At 48.7% G+C, this 26,506-nt stretch overlaps 1 protein-coding gene across 2 annotated transcripts in view; it reads left to right on the top strand.

Moving 5' to 3' along the window:
* Nucleotides 1-26,506, top strand: part of LOC146830170 (uncharacterized) — a 356,937-nt gene that overhangs the window by 328,174 nt on the left and 2,257 nt on the right. For both annotated transcript variants that reach the window (XM_085604414.1, XM_085604413.1), the window contains one exon: nucleotides 15,523-15,626. In XM_085604414.1, coding sequence (XP_085460540.1) covers nucleotides 15,523-15,626 — 104 coding nt within the window. The remainder of the gene's footprint in view (nucleotides 1-15,522; nucleotides 15,627-26,506) is intronic.

Below are 26,506 nucleotides of genomic sequence, written 5' to 3'. Positions count from 1 at the left end.
ACAGGGTATTGTTTCCTGATAGTGCACGCTGGTGAGTGTAAACACGGCCTGGGAGAGGGTGAGACGGGCTGGAGATGGCCGCGGGGTATCGTGTCCTGATAGTGCCCGCTCGTGAGTGTAAACACGGCCTGGGAGAGGGTGAGACGGGCTGGGCAGGGTCACGGAGTATCGTGTCCTGATAGTGCCCGCTGGTGTGTGTGTACACAAGACCCGGAGGAGGGTGAAAGTGAGACGGACAAGGGCCTGACTGGGGAGGGTTACGGAGCATCGTGTCCTGATAGTGCCCGCTGGTGAGTGTAAACACGGCCTGGAAGAGGGTGAGAGGGCTGGAACCTGGGTGGAGAGGGCCACGGGGTATCGTGTCCTGATAGTGCACGCTGGTGAGTGTAAACACGGCCTGGGAGAGGGTGAGACGGGCTGGTACATCACTAAGCCGGTGTGATTCAGTAACCGGTTTAGGCTCGAATCTGCCACTTATTCGGTGTCATATGGCGGCTGTCGAGGGTTTATGGGCTCAGGCGCCACGTGCCGCCGTCCCACTGCCTCCTGTGTGCCCTGGCATCGCACGCATTATCCCGGAGACCCGGTCGCCAGCGCCGCTGCGGGCAGGGAGTGTTTATAGGTGCGTAGGCACTTCAGCAGCACCTAGACGCGAGCAGTCATCCTGTTGATTGAAGGGAAAGCATTAAAGAAGAAACCCAACCACCTTCCATGTACACTAATGGACTACGGTACAGATTTGAGTGCTGTGCTGGAACAAACTTACCATTACAAGACGCACATCCTTCAAAATTCCAGGCAGGAGGTGTGTACGACGATATCTAGCGCCGAGGTCGGACACAGGAGCACTGAGGGAGCCGAGAGCAGGGGGAGAGGACGAGAACCAGCCGGGCCGTGTGGACGGGGATCACGCCATGAACACCACTGGCTTTCTCTGAGGTCAAGCAGAAATGCCTCGGAGAAACACAGCGGCGTTTTCGGATTGGGGGCGTGTTTTTCTTTCTCTTCTCTTCCCATTGGCTGGAATGTTTACATTCCAGAGGAGAGAAAGAAAATACAAAACACGCCCCCGAATCCGAAAAAGATGGGCTTAAACGGACAGACGCCCCTCTCCTCCAAAGGCTGGCCTCCGTTTAGGAAGCCAGCCAATGGAGAAGAGGGGCGGGTTCAAGCCCCGTACTAAAAAACGTTAAATCTCGCGAGCAAGACTGCGCAAGCGCAGCCTTCTCTAGCCGAGACCTAAAAAATGAATGCCACTGTCCTTGTTTGTCTTCTCCTTGGGGTCTTTCCTCTGGGATTGATTAAGGATTTGGGGTCAAAAGCACTTTCCTCAGAAAAGGACTGTTCGAGGCATATGAGCTGCAGATCACACCCTAAGGATAGCCTTTCACCTTTTCTACCTTATGTCCATTCGCGTTTCCTTCCACCCTTCCAGATCCAACGCAAAAACGGATTTACATCAATCCTAAAACCGGACATGTCACAGCTGTGCCATACAAGAAAAGGAAGCTGGACACAACACCTCCTCCAGCTCCTCTAAAGAAGAAGGACTGTGCCACTTCACCCATACGTCCTTCCTCTCCTATATTACCTCCCATCCCATCCCCCCCACCCCCACCTCCTTCTCCTCTACCATCTCCTTCTCACACACCACCTCCACAGGATGATGATGATTTAGGGGGAGACCTGGATTTCCTTAATGATCCTACTGATCCTAATGATCCCTTTACACTCCCGGACACGGCACCCATAGATGACTGGGCTTACCCTATGCCTGACATGCCTGATCCCACTCCATACCCCTCCAAACCCTCCCCTCCGGATGACCATTTAGGGTTTGGTCAGCTCATAAACAGGGCGGCACTGTTCCATGGCGTCACCATGCACACAGACACACCTGAAGAAGACTTTCTCCTCGACACCTTTGAGCAGTCGCAAAAAAACGTTCACATTCTGCCCATGATTAAAGGAGTGATAAAGCACGCCACTGAGGTTTTTAAAGACCCTGTTAGGGCCAGGGTTCTTAACCCCCGGATAGAAAAAAACTGATGATGATGTATTACAAAAGGAAGCATATAGTATGAATAGATGGATGCGTAAACTGTGTGCCACGTTGTGCCAGTCACTCATCTCTCACACCTCTTATCCATCACACGACCACGTGTGGCATCCCATATCATCATAACTGCTCATTGGTGGTCATCAAGCATGACATGGAAACACTTCCCACATAGGCTCATAGCAAAGACATTGCTTTTACAACCACCCCTCACTAAATAAAGTGGACTATTTATGTGGGTGAGCACTTGGGTGCCACACGCAAGTGTAGTAAGCGCTATACAAATGTATGGGTGGGTAGAGGGTGCCAAAGAAAACCCATAGCAGAGGGACTTTGGTGTATTCCAGTTACTCCAACATGTCTAAGTAATCAGCAGGGTAGTGTGGATATTCGTGACAGGAACACCAATGCGGAAAAGCACCACTGGTTGAACCAATCCATTAAAACTCTTGAAAAAATTGATGTGGCATTGGGACTCTCTTGAATGTTCGCAGTCTTTGTTTATTTAAAAGGTGAGCTGCAACCCGAAACAAAGCATGAAAAAGTAAGGTTGAGAGTCAAAAGTTGGATAAAGGAAACAAACAGGTGGACGGAAGAAGAGGAGGAGAAATGAAGGGTGGAAGGAAACGCGAATGGACATAAGGTAGAAAAGGTGAAAGGCTGGATGGAAAGTTGAAAGGATGAGTGATAGGATGGATGGACGAGAGACTAGATCGATAGTATTAAAAGGTTATGGATGGAAGAACAGACAGCACCTGGATACCCTCATATGTGATATGTTTGTGCTAGATAAATCTGCCTACATTACATTAAAAGGATGATGAATGAACAGATAGAAAAACAAGTGAAAGGATGGATGAGTGAAAGGATGGATAGATGGAAAAGGACTGAGCTATATATAGTTGGATGCAAATGGACAGGTGAAGGTATCAATGGAAGAGCAACAGGATGAGTGGGTAGATGGATACAAGCAAGAAGGATGGAATAGTGAAGGCAACTCCCCTAGGAAGGGTTAGGTTCCTCACTTCTGTGATCAGTTTGATTAGAGTTATTAAGTGGTGGGTGTGAGAAAGTGCCATCTTTCTTGCATGGTATGCCCCCACTTTTTGCTGAATTGCTGATGTTCTTTGACTGAGTGTGCCCTGGGCTCCTGCCAATTAGGTACCCAGGGCCTATGTTCCTTCCCTAAAACTGTGTTGAAGCCTAAACCCAATTGGCATCTCTGGCCACATGTCAGCCCCTGGTAAATGGTACACTAGGTACCCAGAGCCTTGTGACCAGAGAAGGCCCCTAAGGGCTGCAGCACTTATTATGCCACCCTTAGAGGCCCTGTACCCTGACACACACACACTGCCCTTGGAGGCTGAGTGTCTGGGTGCATAACAAAACAGAGAGTCGACATGGCACACATCCCTGTGTGCCATGCCCACAACACACACTTCCCTGGCATACATCAGCCACCCCTCTAGCTGGGTGCCCTATGCCAGTGGTGTCGGTACAGGTGCATGAGCCCTGTGCCCCTACAGGACCCAGATCCCTTCCTGGGCACTGTAAGTGCAGTGCTGCCATTTAAGAGTATATGGTGCTGAGAGATCGTCAACACGAACTCCACAGCACCATGATGGCAACACTGAAGACTGAGAAGTTTGGTAGCAAACTTCTCAGCACATTAAACCCGCACTGATGCCAGTATGGGATTTAATGTACAATGCACGACAGAGGGCATCTTAGAGATGCCCCCTGAACCTAACCTACAATCCACGTCTTGTCTGAGGATCTGCCTAGGCTGCCACACAGCAGAAATGTTGCTGGACCCCTGGGTAGAGAGCCATCCGCTCTCCTGGGCCTGCAACAATGCACACCCTGGACGAGGTGCTAGGTCTCCTCCCCCAAGATGGGCAGGGGAAGCTTCAAAGGCATGCCGCCTTTGTGAGCTTCTCCAGGCCACTTGCTGTACTCAGCAACTAGCCCCTACCGGTTCTAACCCTCACTCTGGCGGGAAGACTGGCCGGAAACCCCAAGGAAGGAAAGGGGTTGTGCCAGCCTCTGCCAACCCCACCCCTCAGGTGGGGGAGGCGAGGTGAAGCACATCTCCGGGCTCTCGCCATCTTGAAGATGGGAAGCCCTGCCCAATCAGCACTAGGCTACTGCCCCCCTCCCACAGGAGAGTGGCAGGATAGGGTTGTACCCACCCCAGGGAGGGGACCCATTGGTCCCTGCCCTTTACCTACCTGTAACGCCCCTAAATTTAGTATTTAGGGGCACCCTGAACCTTCCTTCCTCAGATCCAGATTCTGAAACAAGAAAGAACATCAAGAACCAAGAATACCTGCCGTGCAGCTGCTAACAAGAGGAAGACACCAACTGATTTAGCTCCAGCTCTACAGGTCTGTCGACCCTCAAACCTGCTCCTGCTAAACCCCGGTCGTCTCCAGTGGTCAGCAACCTCAAAAACCCGGAGGACCTGACTGCCTTGTGACTCTAACTAACTGGGACTCCCACGAGCAGTGGTACTGCTCAAAGCAAGTAACAAGCCCCTGGCGTCAGCCAGGAAACGTGACTCCTACACACTCTGCACCAGCCAAGCCCGGCCTGTGCTGGAATGAACAAAGACCACAAGGACGTCCCCCCGGCGACTGTGACCCCGAAACCAGCACCCAAGGACCCACCTCGACGCTCCTGACGACGCCTGCAGCCTCAGAACCAGGGACCCCTCCAACCGCGACCAGCAGAGGGTAAGATTTCCCGACGCCAAAAGGCACCCCTGCGCCCTGCGGCCCCCTGTGCCCAACTCCTGGGTGCCTACCTATCCTCCAACTACTCAACTTACCTTTCGAAGTGGTGGTCGCACCTGAAGAATCTTCATCCCCGAGCTTGCAGCCTTTGTTCGTCCTTGAGCTTCTCCATTGAAATCCATTGAGCGCCCGGCGGCTCAAAAGCACCCTGCACCCAGCCGCCCGAGTGCCCCTGGGAGTGCAACCTCTGTCCAAATCTACTTCCCAATTTGCCCTGAGCAAGTGACCAGGAGCCCAGCTCCCACAGCCGCGTGGCCTGCTAGCCAGCAGCCACCAACCAAAGGCCCCCTGCCTCCCATAGGATAACATTGGGCCTAACTCACTCTGCACCTGGCTGACCCTGTGCCGCTGAGGGTGTAACAACTGTACCTACCTGACACTGGGAGACCCCTGAGTCTATGCCCCGAACCTTAACTCCGCCAGTCGAGTACTTACCCAAAAGCTGACAACTTACTTTTTTTCCATAGGGTAACATTGACTGGTTTCACTTGGAAATTCTTCTAAGTGTCGAGTTTTGAAACTTTAAACTATTCATCTAAAATCAGCCGAATTATGAAAACGAATTTACTCACCTGTTACCAGGAGATATCCCAGTGCTGGATCTTGGTGCCCAGCACTGACCCTGAAAAGTAATTACAACCGTACTTACCTATAACTTGATTTTCCTCCATAGGATAACATTGCCTGGTTTTTGCCAGAAATTCTTCTAAGTGTCGATTTGGCAAACTTACAAATATTCGTTAAAAATCGCCTGTATAACAAAAACACATTGTTTCAACTGTTTACAGGAGATGCCCCAGTGCTGGATCCAGGATCCAACACTGAGTTAGAAAAAGTAACAATAACCCCACTTACCTGCTAAGTGAATTTCCTCCCATAGGATAACATTGGTGATTCTATGTGAAAATGTTTCTTTGTGTCAACTTTTAAAATACAATAATATTCCTTAAAAATCACAACTGTAACCAAAACGTTTTTACTCAACTGTTTACAGTAGATGTCCCAGGACTGAATCTAGGATCTAGGTAAGAAAAGCAATCCAAAAAGCAATCAGTTGCATTTAACTAGAAATTCCCATTGAGCTCAATGTTATATTGTGTTTGAAATTGTGTTGCCTATTGCAACAACTGTAACTATTGCATTCAAAAGTCTATTGCCTATTGAAAAGTATTTTTCTAAAGCATCTCATTCTGAGAAAGTATATTTTGATACCTATTGTTGGTTCTAAAATAAAACAGACATATATTTTTATATACAAACCATTGGCCTAGAGTTCAGTTCTTGAGTGTGTGAGACCATTTGCTGACTGAGTGTGTACAACAAATGCTTTACACTGTCCTCTGATACTGCCTTACTGCTCGACCAAGCTACCACTATTAGAGAGTAAGGTTCTATCTAACTTTAGCCTCTGCCAAACCTCTGGATACTGTGGACTATGTGCACACTGTACCTATTTGGGAACCGTATATACAGAGCCACCTTCTTACAGTGGGTATTTAATTTATTTTCCAGCTGCACCCTTGGCCCATCTTCTCATTCAGACAAACTGTTGTCCTACCTTTCTTTTTCCAAAAAGCTTGCAGATGAAAAGAAGAGGAATCCCCCTACCTATCTCTAAAAACAGACTCTTTAACCTTTCTACCAATCCTTTTTTGTTTGTCCTTCGGTAAGAGTGTCTCTACTAGGACGAATACATCAAGTTGTTGACTTCTTAGTTCTCCTTTCCAGTCCTTAATTTGAGCCGGTGGTTTCTGGTGCTCACCAATGGCACTTAACTGTCAGCACCTGCTCTAGTGACAGTCCACCACATGGTGCCGCTGTCTCTCCAATGAGATGAGCATAACAGCAGTGTACATTAAAAGCAGAGTAATACCTGCCTCTCATACCATTATCATAGGTTTGGGAGGCCTGGAATAGTCTGTTTTGTCGCACATAGAGAAGTGTGATGATTGGTAGTTGTGTTGGTACTGTCATTGGCAGTGCTGGCATGGGCAATTGGCGGTGCGGGCTAAAGTGGGCGCTTAACAAGGTCCCATTCACTTTTGTTTTAAAAAAATTAATTATGCACTGCTCCTTTCCCTTTTACAATTCTTTAATTTCCTGTTAGAAATGGGATTTCTGGTTGGCTAAGGCTTGCGCCAAAGTCAGGCAGAAACCACCACTCTAGTCAGGGCAAGGAAGTTACACACCAAAGATAACCCCTGCTCACCCCCTTGGTAGCTTGGCACGAGCAGTCAGGCTTATCTCTGAGGCAATGTGTAAAGCGTTTGCGCGCGCACCCAGCAACAACCCCCAAGGCCCACCACAAAGGAAACTCCACACAAGGTATTATATAAAAATAACCTTTGTATTATACCAAAACACATTAGATAAGAACACACACTCTACAATGTGCCAACAGGCACGGGCAGAATTTACAAGGGATTATATGTACAGGGGACAGGGCCACAGGGACCACTGTCAGGAATTAGCACTCTTAGAACATAGGAATAATACTGTAGTACAAAATAGCAAATGTAGCACACAACCAGTAACTACTGGTATCAAGTGAGTACCACCTAAGCAACCATAACCACCTTAGGAAAATATTACGCAGGGAATCAGGACCTCACTAGTACCACCTGTACTAGGAGAAAAGCAACCACCTAAGTATCACAATACCTGTAGGGGTAATAGCACGTTACACATGATGCATCACATTCAGAGGTGTAGAACAAGGCACATGATGCATAAACACACATTCAGAGGTGCAGGAAAGGAAGAATAGCGCCAAAGTCACATTAGCCACAACCTGTGGCCGTCCCTAGGCCAACTGGCCTTGAAGGGGCAAGGACGCCCTGTGTCCAGCAAAGTCAGGGCGCGCCTGCGCAGGCTGCGCAAACCAGCGCGCACAAAGCACAACCTACACGTAGCAGTTGCCCACTAAGTGCTGGGCAACTGGAGACATGCTGGGGCACCACTGTGCCTTCTTAAACAAGTATGGCAGGGGTTGGAGCCTCTCCTGGACTCTAAATACGCAACACTTGTGGCCCCCTGAGCCTCGCAGGCTCTAAACAAGAAATACCCCCTGAGCCTCGCAGGCTCTGATCAATAATGTGCCCTGAGCCTTGCAGGCTCTGATCAATAAGGTGCCCTGCTTCACGTTGGAGCCCCAACCTGCCCTTAACCAAGCAATGCCCTCTACACACGATGGGGGGGGGAGCCTCTCTGGGCTCTACAGAACACTGCCACCACGTTGGAGCCACACGGGGCTCTAGGAGAAGAATGCGGCCCTCGTTGGAGCGCCTCGCGCTCAAAAGACAATCGCTGCCCCAGTCGGTGGAGCCTCGGGGCTCTAGTGACACCAGGAATAATGCCCCCGTTGTGGGAGGGGCCGCAGCGGGCCGAGCAACAGGACCAGCGCTGGGCGCTGCCGGGGAGGACCGAACCCAGGGCCCCGTCACACCCCCAGTAGCTGACACTCACCGGGTGAACGCGCAGGTCCCGGGCGACGGCAGCGCTTCGGTGGAGTCCCGCTCAGGGACTCGGGAATCCTTCGCCAGCACCACTTCCCGGATCCGCTGGCTTCCTCCGGCGACGCGGGACTCTCCTTTGCCGGCGGAGGCGAGGTAGGCTCCCGCCCTCGTCTTCTTGATCTCCGTCACAGGAGCGCGGGGTAGGCTCCCGTCCGCTTCCTGTTGCAGACCACGCCCACGTCACCACAAACTCTGCCTGACTTCCTGTCCGTCCCGAACCGGGCTGCAGCGGTGATTTTTCCCGTCACAAGAGGGGTGGGCTCCCTCGTAATAAGCGATATACGGTGGGGTGGGCACCCGCCGTAAGAAAATAATTAAATAAGCGGGGTAGGCACCCGCAAGTGCACTACAATGCGGGGTGGGCTCCCGCTATAAATATCGCAGAATAGCAGGGAATCCCTACGTCGGGGTTCCCTTGCTGATAATTGCAGCGCCACGCTGCTGGCCCCAAATAAAGTGCTCCCAGCGCTATGGGGGAAAGAAAAGTGCTTCCAGGCGCTTAGGGGTGCCAGTAACCACAAAGTCCAGCAAAGTTCTTCCCTGCATGCAGCAGGGCAGGGGTGGGGGGCAAGGCTGGACCCAGAGCCAGCTCACTGGGCCTCCAGGCAGGGAGGTAGTCCAAGTGGCGGTCCTCTGGTCCAGCGGCAGCAGCAGCAGCCCCCCTCAGGTAAGATCCTGGCAGAGAACAGTTTCTGTGGGGACACAGCCCCATTCTTATACAGTAAAACCCTTTGTTCTTGGTTCAGGATGAGGGGGAAAACCAGTCGCAGCTGGTTGGGGAGCACCCTTGATGTGCTCAGCCCCTCACTCTATTCACTGGCAGGGCTAGGGTCGTCAGTCGCACCACAGGGGGCGGAGCCAGCATTGTGTGGGGAAAGCCCTGCCCTATTCAGGTCCAAGGTGCACTCCTCCCCAGCCATCAGCATGCTAATCTCCCTATTCACCACCGGGTGACTCCTCCTGACTCTGGGGAATCCCTAGCCCGTCACATGACCTCAGCCAGCCAATCACGCGACAAGGCACACATTTTACACTGCACACCGAAGTGCCCACTTCTAGAAGTGGCACTTCCATACTAGCTACACGCACGCCGCACGCATCATTGCGCAGCATTTAACCACACAAATCTGTACATACCAGACTCGACCATGCACACCCCACGCATCAGGAACTACTAGGGACACATACATTCCCCATGCATTCCTATGGGAGGGCAGGCCTATCTCACCACATGCACTCAGAGTGCGCACGCACTTTACCCTGGGACACAGGGAAAGTGCGCAGAAACCAAAAACCACTATCACCAAGTCGCCAAGTCACCAATAAAAGCAAAAAAAGTTCAGGGGTGAACCTGCCAGAAGGGCCAAGTCCAACATTTCCCTTTTCATATTGTAGGTGGTATTGTGATAGAATAAATTAAGTAATTAATAATAAAGGAGGAAGAGCCCCATTGAAAGATGGTTGCCCACATCACTCCCCAGGTTTGGTGCAGGCTGCTGCTAGTGATGAGTGGCCTATCAGCAGGGTACAAAGAGCTGCTGGGCCCTTGCAAAAGTAAATAAACAAATGAATATACAGTTAGATAGATAGATAGATAGATTGACTTTATTTCGGATATTTTTCAATCCATAAAAGTACACAACAAAAAACAATTCATGTTAAAAAAATTACATTGAATACAAAATCAATCTCAATATCATACAACACATAAATTCCTTAAAAGAGTACATAGAACATTAGTGCATTGGGCTTCCGATAATTCATAGCAATTTACAGTTAAAGAATCAGGTCATAGGCCTACTAGGTCTAACATTGAAGGGGATTATTTGTATTTGTGCACAGAAAACATGTTGACATTAAGTCAGGGGAGACTACTGCTGCAGCGGCCACACCCATTGCAATATACTGAATATTAAAGTGGGTGGAAGCAAACTACCAATTACAAAAAGCCCCGATATGCATATATAATATATGTGTTTTTTGAATTACAAGTCTCTGTAGCTGGACCTAAAAATATTCTTAAAACATCATTCGCTCTGATGTGCTGTAATGAATTGTATGGCTGGTAGTGACAGTGACATCTTAAAGTGGTACACAAGGTATATGTTCATGTTGCTGAACATCAGTAAACCGTGCCAATATTTTGTACAGTCACCTGTTTATGGAAAAAATAAAAATTAAATTAGGAGAGCCATAGATATTTCAGTTTATTTCCAAAATTAAACACTTATATATAAAACAATTACAGCCAGGCTCACAGGGCTACTTAAGATACACCTGCAAAGTGTGAGTACAAAAGCAGGAATAAGTCAGTCCTGTTCGGAACCTCAGAGAACCATCCAAGAGCTGGTCCGGACTCTTGGTGCGGCATCAGGCAGGCTGGAAGGCGTCCCCACAAAGCACGGATTTGTAGCTTGCGCTACTTTGAGTGATATTGGACTGAAAAGGCAGCAAACCCAATAAAAGCAGAATCCACCTTGGGACCTTTAAGGGGCGTGCCCCTGGCTGCCATGACCTCTCTCTGTTTGAGGTCGGGTGACAAGGAATCTAGTGGCATGTAGTCTGATAGACCCAGCTCCTCCCCATCCAGCAGGTCCATACAGACCATGGGCGCACCTCTCCTGTTTGCACCACGGCGCACCATAAAACAGGCGGTCCAGGCGCAAAGATGGAAAGTAGGCCCGCTGCCCCCAGGGCTCATTCAAATGAAAAACGGAGCAGTTTTGAAGCAGCCACTTTTAGTTTCAGTGTGCAGGGGGCAACCCACATGCACTTTTAAGAGGGGAGAGAGATCCCCATACAGGCGGGTGCAGTGAGTGACTGCACCTGGCTGCAAGGGCATGCCTCGTAGTCCATAGGACCCTCTTTTCCCCCCTCCAGAAGGCTGCCATCAGGGGCGCTCCGACAGTGTGCTACCTTTTAGTTGGTGCACTGTCTGTGCGCCTTCTCACAGCTTCTTTGCCTCTGCACAGCGTATATAATATGGCATGGGCACAGAGGTAAAGAGATTCCCTCATTCGGATGGGGCCACGCCCCCATTCAAATAAAGGAATGTCCTCTTGAGAATGTACTGCCGCTACATGTGTGCCAGTGCTTTCAGTATTACAGAAGGGGCAGCAAAAATGTCTGCGGCTCCTTTTGTAATTCTAACATGCCCCAGGGGCGCAGAGAGTGGGCACACATGCAAGTTGTGCCCCAGGGGCCCCTTTTTGCAGGGTTTTCCCCCATTCTTTTGCCTTCTTCCTCCTAGTTTCAAATCCTCTTTTTCTTGGCTATAGGACTCCGGCCACTTTGCCACTACAAATCAGTGCTAAAGTGCATGTGCTCTCACCTTTAAACATGGGATGATTGGTTTTACAACTGTTTGGCATTTTTTATGTAAAGTGGTATCCCATATACCCAGGGCCTGTTAATTAGATGCTACTGGTGGACCTGCAGCGCTGCTTGCGTCAGAAATAGCCTTTCAAACCTGTCTCAGGCCTGCCATCACAGGACCGTGTGCACAGTTTACTGCCACACTGGCCTGGCATTTTAAACCTACTTGCCAAGCCTTAAACTCCCTTTTTTGCTATTTATAGGTCACCCCTAAGGTAGGCCCTACGCAGCCCTATGGGCAGGGTTATGTGTAGGTAAAAGGTCGGACGTGTACCTTTATTGTATGGCATGTCCTGATAGTGACAAACAGACTATTTTAGTCTCACTGCTGTGAGGCCTACTCCTCTCATAGGCTAGCATTCAGAATTCCCTTGTATGTGCTTAAGTGGTAATGCCTATCTGAAAGGAGCAGCGTTGCCATGTTTGGTATGTTTATAATGGTAGTGATAAATCCTGCTTACTGGTGAGTGTGGATTTTACATTACTGTTTTAGAACTGCCACTTTCAGCATTCCGTCCATCATTTGTTGCTGCACCACTTTTGGCAAGTGGACATATCTCTGTGTTTATAACTCTGTGTACTTTGCAGCCTGTCTCCAATCCACGTCTGGGCCTGGTTGACAGCTAGACTTTGTGCATACTTTCTAGACAGCCATCGCACAGGATGTGTTGGATGAGACAGGGTTACATCTGCATACTGATAGTCTTCCTGGGCTGGGAGAGAGGGAGGTGGGGCCCACTTAAATTTCGATAGGCTGTGTCCTGCCCTCACACGAAGCGCTGATTTACCCCCTACTGATGTCTGGAGCCAGGGCTCGGTTGAAAGGGACTGTTGTGTACTTTTAAGGGCTCTTATGAAGTCACCCCTTACATCGAAGACAATTTTGAGTATAATTACAGGGGCTCTGACCCCATGTTTTAAAAGCACTTTTGGAGGTTATCTTTGGTGTGTACCTTACTTGCCTTTACTAGAGTGGTGGTTTTTGTCTGGCTTAGGTGCATACCCTAGCCAAACAGAAACCCTATTTCTAACACAGGGGCAGTCACTCACTGCACCTGACCTGAGTGCGCTGCCCTGGGGGCAGGACAAGTTTACTCCTGCCATTGGCGCAGCACATCCAATGTCATAGGGAGCACTTTCCCCGTTTGTACCTGGCGCAGCTGTTTTAAGGTGCACCATAGCACAAACAGGGAAAATGTGCCCTATTCATAACACTGCCCCTGTGGCACGTTCTGTAATATGGCCCCAGGAGCTTTGGCATAAGCAAGATCTCTGTGTCTTTCTGTTCACATTGAATGATTCCCACCATCACAATGTGTACCGAAAACTGTGGTCAGAAGCAGTTCTATCTCTCAACACCCCCTTCAGAGGGTTTGTGGACTGGAGATATTGTGTGGAGACCTCAGTCTGCTTCTAACTGAGTTGGCAGCATTATTGTTGTTGGGGGTTGATCATATCTCATGTTTAACTTTTTTTTGTTTTACTATAAAATGTTATCTTTTGTTTTTATAAGGTTGCTGCATCTGCAGTGAGTGATTACTAGAAATAAACTGTGATGATGTTGTACAAAACAATGAAGCCACTCAATAGGAAATTAAGTTTTCTTCAGGTGAATACATTGTTGTCAAAGATAAACTACATGGGTGGTGTGGAGGACAAACAACTGTTGAGGGTAATTACACCAATATTGATGCCAACATTAGAGTTGAAGTAGTGTTTAGGATTTGTTAGCCTATGGTATGGATTATTTAGGTGCACTGAACTGTTTACTAAGAATATATGTCTATGCACCGCAGTGTAAAACAATGCATACTTTTACCACAAAGTTATTAGTTCGCAAGTACCATTATAATGCACTTTCTTTCCATACCATTAGATAGCAAGTTCCTGGAAATGCTTTTAAAATGTCATTACAACGGATCCATTTACCCCACATACTTTTTCCACACATTTTTTGTATAAAAAAAACCCTACACTATGCTACATTCTACATCCAAATACACTACCCTACACAACAGAAACTCAACAACACTACCCTAATCCCTCAAACACTACCCCCACCACGACACTACCCCTTCCCCCAGACCTGTCCCTACATGCAAACACTACCCTGCATGAACCCCCCGACACTACCATAAACCCTAAATCATTACCCTACACTACTCAAACACCACTGCACTACCCTAAACACTAAAACACTGCCCCCTGCATGACCTTCCCCCATTCCTGTCCCTACACTCTAACACTACCTGCACGACCCACCTGACACTACCCTAAAACACTACCCCTTGCCCCAGTCTGCTCCCTACACTCCAACACTACCCTGCACGACACCCCTGACACTACCCTAAACCCTAAAACACTACACTACACAAACACCACAACACTACCCTTATCCCAAAAACACTACCCCCTGCATGACCTTACCCAGACCTGTCCCTACACTCTCACACTACCTGCACGACCCACCTGATACTACCCTATATCCTAAAACACTACCCTACACTACACAAACACCACAACACTACCCTAATCCCTAAAACACTACCCCCTGCACAACCCTCCCCTGACCCTCACTCCTGTCCCTACACACAAACACTACCCTACATGACCCACGACACTACCCTAAAACCAAAAACACTAGTCCTCAAACACAACACTACCCTTAATTTTAAAAGACTACCCCCTGCATGACACACCCCCTACCCTAGACCCTTTAAAACTACACAGCCCCTCTTACCTCTCTCTCCTCATGGTTCCTCTCTTCTCCTTCCAGCGTCATCAGAGGGGCGGTGCTCGGTACACGTCGTTGTGAGGAAACAGAAGAGCCTCAGTTTCCTCACAACGATGTGGATCACATTACAATGCTTACAGCGCATGCGATGTGATAACATGCATAGTAAAGGCTACGCATTGTTACAGCGCATGCGTTGTTACGCTTGCGTTGTAATGGTATGCGGAGTAAAAGTCGCATACTAAGGGCTGTTTACCGTTTACTAATTATTTGCTCCCAAGAACCAGATTAAAAGTCTGGGTATCTGACTGGACTGTGATCTGAGCTTTAAGTCACAGGCTCGGAAATAGGCGTCGTCCTGCTATGGCATCCTTAGGATGCTCTGGAAAGGCCTTCCGCTTCTACCTTTTCCTGCAAGAAGGCTTATGGTCCTGGCTCTCATTCTTTCTCGCCTGGACTATGGGCATGTTCTCTATTTAGGAGCTCCCTGCGCCACCATCTCGAAGCTCCAGACTGTGCAAAATTGCGCAGCACGTATGCTCCTTGGGATTCCGAACTGCCAATCTGCGAAACCAGCTCTGAAGTCTCTCCATTGGCCTCCTATTCAGGAGAGAGTTACATTTAAGGCCCTGTGTATTGTCCACAAGACACTAGCAGGGAAGGGACCGCCTATTAATCGTTCCATTATTCTGCCCTATCGCGCAAATAGATGCCTGCTTTCCGACGACCTCCGTCTTGCCTTAGTCCCTAGAATCAACAAGGCAAGAAGCGGGGACATCTGTTTTCTTACAATGCTTCAATGATGTGGAATTCCCTTCCACTCCACATACGCAGTGCATCTAATCATCTGGCCTTCTGTAAACTCCTTAAAACTAGGCTTTTTTCTTAATGTGGTTGTGGTGTCCATTGTTGTACCTCTGTCAGCGCTGGGATGCCCTCGGGTAGCTATGCGCTTAATAAATGTTTTTTTATTCATTCATCTAGATGTATGCTTCCCTTGAATCACTGGATAAATCACTCACCACCATTGTTTTTCTTCTGCAGACTTTTCTCATGGAGCTTACTTGTGAGCACCACATGTGGATTGGTTTGCGGAGGCGAGAGGATGCATTTGAATGGTCAAATGGGACCACTTGCAACCATACAATGTAAGTATTGAGGACTTAAAAAACAAATCAGATCAGGAACCCCAAAAGTGTGAGAAAGTATACTTCAAAAGAAGGAAGTTGTGGAGGGAGAGAGTGATGAAGGAATCAGGTAGAGTGTTGGGAGCAGCAAGGAGAGAAGATGTCCTACAGATGTGCATGTCACACTTTGCAATTACACATTTGTAATTTGTGTGCCCTGTTATGTTTACTTTGAACACAATGTGAAGAGTTGTGATAAAAGTGAAGTGTTTTAAATGTTCTTCAGTGAGGATGTCGTTTATCTGGGAGTAAAAAGTGAAATATTAGATTTTAGGCCTGTGAGCAGGTGAATGAATCTTTTCTATAGGAAAGAATTAAGCCATGATTGGTGGATTCCAAATTCTCTGATGGATACTTCTACTCACAGATTACTCACCAAAGTAAGGAGCAAAACTAGATCTGAAAAATCTCCAGTAGATCCAGCACCCCATTTGACTTTGCTTTCAACTCCAGATGGCCCTTGTACAACAACATGGATCTATATAACAGCACCTTTCCTGCACGCTGATGTCAGTTCACTTTCATCCACGTCTTTTGACGCGGACCAGTACTCCATATCTCATTGTTTTACTGAATTAAAATTGCAATTTTTTGGAGCGTGAGGTTCCTATACAGGCATTTCTCCCCCTGCAATCATAGGTTTCAAACCTTCTCATACCAGCCAGAAGCAGATCTCAGTCGTAGACCAACACAACCTCAGTCTCTGGTGCCCAAGCCTCAAGCGCGACAAGACCTGTTATAAATGGACATTTGTTCTTTAAAAGGCCATAAGTGAGAGGGAGGTCAAGCAGTGTAAGAACTAGGGGCCAGATGTATGACCGTGGAAATAGCGCCTCGCAAAATGCAAGTTTTTTCAACTCGCAATTTGCGAGGTGCTATTTCCAATATACAACAGTGTTTTTCACACTGTTAGCGATTCCCAATGGGGTCGCAAATTGAGAGGTTCATGAATATCAATGAGCCTCTCGCAATTTGCGACCCCCGTTGGGAATGGCAGGCCCTCCCTGGTACGGTGACCTGCTGGGGTTAGCAGACCACCATGTCTGTGACTGCTTGTCAATAAAGCAGTTTTTAAAAAAAAATGCAGCCTGTTTTCCTTAAAAGAAAACGGGATGCATTTAAAAAAGAAAAAAAATGAAACGTTTTCATTTCATTTTTTAAGGGCAGGTAGAGGTCCCTGGGACTACTGCCTGCCCTTAAAAAATATTTCCCCCTGCATTTGCAAAGGAGAAGGGGTCACCTGTGGACCCCTTCCCTTTTGCGACCCCATTACCACCCTCTTGAAGAGGGTGGTAATTTGTAAGTGTTTTGAGCCCGCAATTGCGGACGCAAAACATTCTTACATAGGGTTGCGCTAGCTATTAGGAAGGGAACGCCCCTTCCTAATAGCGAGTCGCAAAACCCTATTTTGCGAGTCCCAAAAATTGTGAGTTGCCAATTAGGGTTTGTACATTCCCCATGCTGTTTTTCCATGCACAAACGGGTTTGCAAACCTGTTTGCGCATGCAAAAATGGTCGTACATCGAGCCATAGGGCCACTCTCTGTCCATGTCGCTTTCTTTAGGTAAGTCCCAGAGAGGGAGAAATTTAAGGGAAGTTCTTCTAAAACAGAAACACAAGAATTGCTGTAAACAGGAGTTTGAGGCATATGAGCTGCAGATTGTACACTTTGCATAGATCGCCATCTGGTGTTGGAACCGGATGTTTGCAGTTTGTTTTTCCTGTTAGAAAGTCTTTGGAAGTCACGGGATCGGTGACTCCTCCCTTAGATCATACTGCGCATGGGCTTCGGCTCCATCCTCAGATTGTTTTTTTCCACCATCGGGCTCGGATGTAATCTTCACGTTCCGGTTCCGAACATTTCCAGTTCGACCATCGAAGCAGAATCCTCGCTTACATCGCGGTATTGTTTCCGATACCTTTTACAACACCTTCTACATCGACGAATCTCCGGTTCCGGTCATCGACGGCGGCCTTCAGGCCCATCGAGGCTCCGGTCCCGGCTGATGGAAAGAACTCCATTCAATAAGTGCCCTCGATGTGGGTCCAAATTCCCCCACACCGACCTTCATGAGGTGTGCAACCTCTGCCTCTCCCCTGAACACGAGGCTCGAGACTGTCCGGCCTGCAAGTCTTTCAGGTCGAAAAAGACAATTCGAGATCGAAGAGCCAGACGCAACATGGCACACTCCTCGACCTCCATTCCAGTCGACATCTTCGGAGACGACGCCGAAGATCCTGGACAGCAGCACACCGAAGAAGTCCTCATCAGTGCTTCCGAGGCCGACGATTCAGACCTGGAGGACATCACACCGGCGCAGAGGGTCGTGAGTAATATACCCCCCTCCACACCCCTGCCGACGCCCAAAAAGGCTTCAGTCACGCCTTCGCCTCCGGGCCTAGGCAAGACCAGAGACAGCTTCACACACCCCACCTTCGGGCCCGGTGAAGAAGCCACACAAGCCTTCCGGCGGCTCGGGCTCGAGCCAGCCGGCCAGTGGTGCCGGAAAACACACTTCGGCACCGAAAACTAAACCGGCCTCCACATCGACACCGAGCCCCGTGCCGAAAACCTCGGGGTCGAAACCCGGTACTTCCGTACCGACACCATCTTCGGTGCCGACCAAACACCATAAAGCCCTCGGCGCCCATACTTCCGCACCGAAGCCCATCTCGGCGCCGACCAAGAAACCGGAGGTTCCCAAGCCAAAAAATTCATCGGCTCAGAACCTTTCGACACCGACAGAACAAATATCGTCTCAAGAACTTTTTACACCTGATCCTTTACAAGAGACCCTTACAAAGGATCCAAAAACTGGACATTTGGCACTATCTTCCAAAAAGAGACTTTTAGATAAGCCGGCTCCACCTCCACCTCCTAAGAGAAAGGACTCTGCTACTTCCCCCTTCAGAGTACCTTCCCCACCTCCTCTGCCTCCCTCTCCTCCTCCACCTCCACCTCCAACCCCTCCGCCTTCTCCCCCTACACCTCATTGCTCCCGACCCCGTCTCCAGATGACGATGATCAGGGGGACCAATATCAAGATCCAGGGGATGTGCCCCAAGACCCCACCCCTACAGGATCCCCGGACCCATTGGATAATTATAATAACCCGGACATTCCAGATGTCCCGCAAGATGACCTTTATCCCTCCAGGCCATCTCCACCAGAAAACTCCCTGGGTTTCCAACACTTGCTTCAGAGGGCGGCACATTATCATGGGGTAGAGTTACACACTGACCCAGTGGAGGAAGACTTCCTCCTCGACACCTTTGATACCTCACATAGGTCTACCTCCATACTACCTCTGCTGAAGGGTGTAGTTAAACATGCGCCAGAGGTTTTTAAAGACCCAGTCAGGGCCAGGGTCATTAACCCACGCATTGAGAAGAAGTATAAGGCAGCCCCCACAGATCCTGCCTATATCAAAGGGCCAGCACCACTGGATTCCCTAGTGGTTTCTACGGCAAGGTCAAACTCCCAAGCGTCAGGTGAAGCACCACCACCTGACAAAGAATCAAAGCTACTGGATGCGTCAGGAAAACGCACTGCGTCCCAAGCAGCTAACATTTGGCGTATAGCTAACACACAGGCGCTATTAGCCAGATACGATAGAGCGCACTATGATGAATTAGAATCCATCATGCACCATCTCCCAGACAAATACAAGAACAGGGCCCACAAATTAATCCAAGAGGGTAAAACAATTACTAACACCTCGATACGCTGTGCCTTAGATGCAGCGGATACAGCCTCCAGGGCCATCAACATTAGCGTCCTTCTCCGTCGCCATGCTTGGCTTAGAATTTCAGGCTTCAAACCTGAAGTACAGGCCTCCATTTTAAATCATCCCTTTGACCAAGAACACCTATTCGGTCCAAAGGTGGATGAGGCCTTGGAGAAAATGAAAAAGGACACTGATACAGCCAAGTCAATGGGAGCGCTGCAATCACATACCCCCAGACGCTCTTTTCGCCGCTCTTCCTTTCGAAGCACCTCTAAAGGTTACTCCTCCGATAGTGCATCCACTTCCTACAAATCCCCCACTCAGTCCACCTTCACAAAGGGGTATCAAGAGGCGGCTATAGGGGCAACAACAATAAGGGCAGAGGCAAAACCAATACCGCCCGCTCTGCCACACCACCTACCCAATGACTTCCCCCTGCTCCCTCCAGACCATTCCACTCCGGTCGGGGGCAGACTACAAAATTTCCTCCATATCTGGGACAACATCACCTCAGACAAATGAGTGACCCAAATTATTCCATCAGGCTACTGCCTCGAATTAACATCTACCCCCCAAACATTCCACCCAGGCAACGCCCAATGTCACAAGAACATTTGACATTACTAAAACAGGAGGTAAACTCCCTCCTTCAAAAACAGGCAATAGAACAAGTTCCCCTCAGTCAACAAAATTTAGGGGTCTGCTCCCTATATTTTCTAATACCAAAAAGGGACGAGACGCTATGGCCTATTCTAGGTCTCAGGCCCCTGAACCAATACATACATTCAGACCATTTTCACATGGTAATGCTTCAGCAGGTGCTTCCGCTCCTCTTCCAAAACGACTTCCTCACCACACTGGATTTGAAAGACGCATACTTTCACATTCCGGTACACCATGCTCACAGGAAGTACCTCAGATTCATAGTGGACGGGCACCACTACCAGTTCAAAGTACTCCCATTCGGGGTAACAACAGCACCAAGAGTATTCACCAAATGCCTAGCGGTAGTGGCAGCACACCTCAGAAGACAGCACATACACGTCTTCCCATATTTGGACGATTGGCTCATAAAAGCCACATTCTACAACCAGTGCGTGCGCCACACCAACAATACAATACAAGTACTCCACGAACTGGGCTTCACCATCAATTACCAGAAGTCCCACTTAACACCCTCACACATAAAGCAATACCTAGGTGCCACTATAGACACCTCGAAAGCCATAGCCTACCCCAATCCAGCCAGGATTGCAAGCATTCAGGCTTTGCGTCAGACCTTCATACTTCAACGCTCCCTTCCAGCAAGGGTGTTTATGCAACTCATAGGGATGATGGCCTCTCGCATTTTCATAGTGCCCCACGCAAGACTACAGATGCGTCCTCTCCAAGAGTGCTTAGCACACCAATGGAACCAGGCCCAGGGCAGACTAACAGATCTGGTGTTGGTAGACGGTCGCACCCATCGCTCTCTGCAGTGGTGGAACACCACAAACCTTTCCAAAGGTCGACCGTTCCTGGACCCGGTTCACCAAATAATACTAACAACGGACGCATCGCTCTCCGGCTGGGGAGCTCATCTATTACACCTCACAGTGCAGGGCACATAGACGCCACAACAAAAATCACTCCACATCAATCATCTGGAGTTACTGGCAATCTTTCTAGCCCTGAAATCCTTTCTAAAACACATTTCAGGCAAGGCAGTCCTCATTCACACAGACAACATGACTGCCATGTATTATATTAAAAAACAGGGGGGCACACACTCTCCACAGCTCTCTCAATTAGCACAGAGCATATGGAGATGGGCAATTCCTCACAAAATGTTTCTCCTAGCCCAACATGTCCCAGGAGTCCAGAACACAGTGGCAGATCTGCTCAGCAGACACACACAACAGATCCACGAGTGGGAACTTCACCCAGGGGTTCTTCATCCGTTCTTTCAAATGTGGGGGCATCCACAGATAGACCTCTTTGCCACCCACGAAAACATAAAATGCCCAAGCTTTGCCGCCAGATACCCACACCCATTGTCCAAAGGAAATGCGATATGGATGAACTGGTCAGGCAAATTTGCGTACGCTTTTCCGCCTCTCCCACTCATTCCATTAGTGGTGCGAAAGCTACATCAGCACTCTCTCACACTAATCCTAGTAGCTCCACCGTGGGCCAGACAACCGTGGTACACCACACTACTGCAACTATCGGTAGTACCACACCAAAAGCTACACCTCTCACCATGCCTCTTAAACCAGAACCATGGAGAAATCAGACACCCGGACCCAGCTCAACTCAACCTTGCGATCTGGCTCCTGAAATCATAGAATTCGGGTACCTAAACCTTCCCCCTGACTGTATGAATGTCATCAGAGAAGCCAGACGCCCTACCACTAGAGTCTGCTACGCTGCCAAGTGGAAAAGATTTGTGGTTTACTGCCGCAACAACACTATCAATCCCCTAGACGCGTCTATACAGCACATTATATGCTACTTACTCCACCTACAAAGGTGTAACCTAGCCTATTCATCCATTTGGCTACACCTCGCAGCAATAGCTGCTTACTTACAAAATAGGCAGCACCTCTCACTTTTCAGGGTACCTGCCATTAAAGCATTCATGCAAGGACTAAAGAGAATATTTCCCCCCGGGGTACCACCGTCACCTGTATGGAACCTAAATATTGTTCTCACAAGGCTCATGGGGCCTCCCTTCGAACCTTTGCATAAATGCGAACTGCAATTTCACACATGGAAAACAGATTTCCTTGTAGCCATCACTTCCCTTAGAAGGGTCAGTGAAATACAAGCATTTACCATACAAGAAACTTTTCTTCAACTGCACCACAACAAAGTTGTTCTCCGTACCAACCCAAAATTCCTTCCAAAAGTCATTTCCCCTTTTCACTTAAACCAAACTGTGGAGTTACCAGTTTTTTTCTCGCAACCTCAAACCATTGCAGAAAGGGCTCTACACACGCTAGATGTCAAACGAGCCTTACTTTACTATATCCAAAGGACACAACCTTTCAGGAAAACCAAACAACTGTTTGTCTCCTTCTCTCCACCACACAAAGGCAACCCCATCTCAAAATCAGGGATAGCTAGGTGGATTGTAAAATGCATCCAGATTTGCTACCACAAAGCCAAGAGAACGTTATCCGTTCCACCTAAAGCCCACTCTACACGAAAGATAGGGGCTTCCATGGCATTTGTGGGCAATATTCCACTACATGATATCTGCAAGGCAGCTACATGGTCAACACCGCACACTTTCACTAATCACTATTGTGTGGATGTGCAATCCAAGCAACAAGCTCGTGTGGGCCAAGCTGTACTAAAAACATTATTTCAAACCACTGCAACAGATACCGGTGGTCGCCGCTAAGGTTGGGAACTGCTATATAATCTATGCAAAGTGTACAATCTGCAGCTCATATGCCTCGAACGGAATATGCTACTTACCAGTATGCATCTGTTCTTGGCATGTTGTACACGCCCACCCGCCTCCCCGGCTACCTGTATCTGTTCCGGTATATCTTATTTAGATACAACATACATGGGTTTCTTCACTGTAGTCACTAAGCTCCATCTTTCCCTACTGGCGAAAAACAATCTGAGGATGGAGCCGAAGCCCATGCGCAGTATGATCCAAGGGAGGAGTCACTGAACCCGTGACTTCCACAGACTTTCCAACAGGAAAAACAAATTACAAACATCCGGACCCAACACCAGATGGCGATCTATGCAAAGTGTACAACTCTGCAGCTCTACATGCCAAGAACAGATGCATACTGATAAGTAGCATATTCCTTCTTCACCCAGGCGTCATTCACGTTCGCCGAGATGCCCGTGAGTCAGCACTTCTGTTTCTCAACTCTGACTTCAGTTTTCTCCCACCCTTTAAAGATGCACCCAAGTTCCCTGGTCAACCATGAATCCATAACAAACTGTTGCCATTAAAGACGGATTGCTGCAAATATTCAAGTATGTTCTGCCTCCCTCTGGTGCACCTTTCAGCCCCCCTGAGTCAGTGGGACATCTGATTGCACTGCGGGTGACCCCTCCTCAGTGTCAACTGACCCCTCTAGAGTCCCCCTTAGATGCCGTAGGGGCCCAGGGCAGTATGGACTCCATTGCTGGTTCTTCAGCTAGCGACTCCCTTCATGGCATCACTGCTGCTTTTTACAGCACCAGCAGGAGCACATTCAACTGCCATCCAAGATTCCCGGTGCACCAAGAAGGGATGCCTGCTCCTGACACCCTGCCTTACCCTCACCTGGTTTTAGACCCATCACCGTTGCAGCTTTCCTCTGAGGCTTCCCAGCATGCTCTCTCGCTTCTCTCCTCAGCCTCATTCCTATCTTTGTGCTTCTCTCTCATCGGATAGCCTGAACTTTTATTTCCTTTTCTCTTTTTGTCTTTTTGCCTTTTTGTCATTTGCTTCTTGTTTCCTTGCCTTTTGCTGTTTTCTAATATCACTCTTGCACTGTCACTCCGTTTGCCTCTCAGCTTTTACCTTTTTGACCGTTTCCTATTCCCTCTTGCACACTTTCCTTCCGTTTCCAGCTTCTGCCTCAGCCTATTTCACACTCTCTTGCATTCTTTCCTGCTTTTTTCCCCCTTTTTGTGTTTGTCACTTTTTTTTAACCAGTTTTCCTTCTCCTGCAAGTTTTCCATCTCTTTTTCATCTTTACCCTTTGCGTTTGTGCCCTTTTCATCTTTTTTTCCTGCTCTTCTGTAGACTCCTCTTTCCTTCTTTTTACCCGCTTTACTCCCTCTGAAGCATTTCCGCCTTTTTCGCCTACCACACACTTCCCTGCTTTCTGAGCCCTGCCTCCTTCCTCTCACAGTCCTGCCCGCCGCCCTCGGCTCTCTTCCCTCTCCCAGACCTATGGTGGCCGTGGCATGGACCAGTGTTTTAAGAAGGTGATGCCTGGCCCTGCCACTCTGCCTTTTTCTGGGCTTCCGACCAAGCTTGCCACTTTCATGCCCCGTGCCTTTGCAGCTTTCATCTGAGGCCTCCAGCCTCGCACTCTCTTGCCTCTCTCTCTCCTCTGCCCAAATGCCTCTCTTGCCACTTCTCACTCTTTTAACTATCACTCTGCTCGCACCCCTGTCTTACTGACCTTTTCCTGCCTCTTGTCTTTCTGCCTTGTATTTCTTTGTATTTTACCATTTTTTCACTTCACTTTTGCCCTGTGACCCCAGTTTCCTCTTTCAACTTTTACCTTTTTGCCCACTTTCCATTCCCTCGTTCACGCTTGCATTCCATTCTCAAATGTTGTCTCTCTGCCCATTTCACAATCGCTCTTGCATTCTTTCCTGTTTTTTTCCCTCTTGACTGTTTCTGTTGCTTTTTTTTGTTGTTAGTTTTCCATCTCTTTCTCGCCTTTTCCTTTGTGCTCTTTATGCCTCCTATTTCTTCCTTTGTGTGCTATTTGCCCTCTATGGCAATTGTGCCCTTTTCTCTGGCATGCCGCACACATAGCTGCTTTGCCGCTGTTCTCTCCTGCTCCCCCTAGCCGTGCTCACCACTCACCATATATATTTCCCCCTCCTGCATATGCTTAGTGGTAGCTTCAGTGTGGACGCACAAAGGGTGTGCCAAAGACAACCCATCTGGGCCAGTTGGCGCACTAGTCCACCGACCTCCGTGCACTAAACACAGGGCAACCCTCCGCCAGCTTCTCCTGCACCTCCCCCTCCAACACAGGAGGTTCATTCTCCTGTATGCTTTCACGCCTGCTCCTTCGCTTACCCACTCCTTACCCGATGCTTACAACTAAACCCCAAACCGCACCCCCAGGCGCAACACACACCCCACCCACACACACCCTACACTGACCTGCCTGCTCTTCAATGCCTGCTTGTTTGTTGAAGTTTGAGACCTACTGCACAATGCTCAGCTGACCTCCTCTTCTTCACCAAATCTTGGCTCACCCTGACGTTGAACCCCCCCCCCCCCCCCCCACATAGTACTGGTTATTTGCCCCGACTTCAAGATTGCGAGACAGGACTACTGTTGGATTCACCTGATGAGAGAAGGACCCCACCAGCACCAGCAGACATCTCCTCAACCCTATTACCAACTCCATCGACAACACAGTTGCCATCTCCACAACTGTTACCCCATCACAAGACCTCTGCACCCATCTCATCCACTACATCAGCGACAAAATCAACAACATCTACAACAACTGTGCTCCCCAACGGGGCCCATCCACCCCTCACTGCCATCCACCAGATGGGCACCCCGGAGACCGCACATCAGAGCTGCAGCTCAGTCTTCAGGTTTGCCAAGAGACTGAAACCCCATCTTTTCAGAGGCCCCTGTCCGAGCCCTACATTATTTCCACCCTACTGATGGAGAAAAGACGCCAGATTTAGAGTTGTGATCGCTGTCCCTTCAGAGGAACCGCTGAGACGGCTCTTCTTCGGAAGGTGTCAAATGTTTGGTTGACGGTCGCTGTCAGTTTTGAGAGCTGACCACAGGATTTTTAGTTTTTCAAATAACTAATGACCCTAATCCCAGGGAGTTTTTTCTTGGGTGTGAAGGTCATTATTTATATATTTCAATTTGTCACTTGCAGATTTTCACTGGCTGTAAACGAGAGAAAAAAGAGGACACCAGACCAACCCCCCTACATGGGGTGGGCAGTCAGATGTCTTTAGTCTCTTGTGCAGTACTTCGTCAGGGCGTTTGAGTAAGCTTCCGTGCATGGAGCCAAAGGGGACATTGCCGATGGAAAGCTGATGGTCTGTCTGACTCTAATCACAGTGGTCGCTCCAAGGGTTTGGCCAAACTCGAAATCAGTCCCCGGTCTTATTGACAAAACTGGAGAAGCAGCCAACCCATGTTTTGCCCTATTGCCAAAACATGGTCCAGGGCTTTTTATCAAGGTTGTTAATGAATTCGTTTAATACAAATACATTTAAAAGAATTGCCAAGAAAAATACAGTGGACTACGCATGAAGCTCAGCAGACTCGCCGTCACACTTGTGATCGATGCGGATCTTCTAGAGAATGTGTCTGGCATGTGTTGCAAATGTTCTATAAATGAGGTGAGAAGGACTAATGAATATAGATTTAAAGGTCAAAGGCTAACCGGG

The sequence above is a fragment of the Triturus cristatus genome, chromosome 5_1 (genome assembly GCF_964204655.1).
Source record: "Triturus cristatus chromosome 5_1, aTriCri1.1, whole genome shotgun sequence".
Lineage (NCBI taxonomy): Eukaryota > Metazoa > Chordata > Amphibia > Caudata > Salamandridae > Triturus > Triturus cristatus.
The sequence above is the reverse complement of the archived record's forward strand: the minus strand, read 5'-3'. Positions and strand labels throughout refer to the sequence as shown.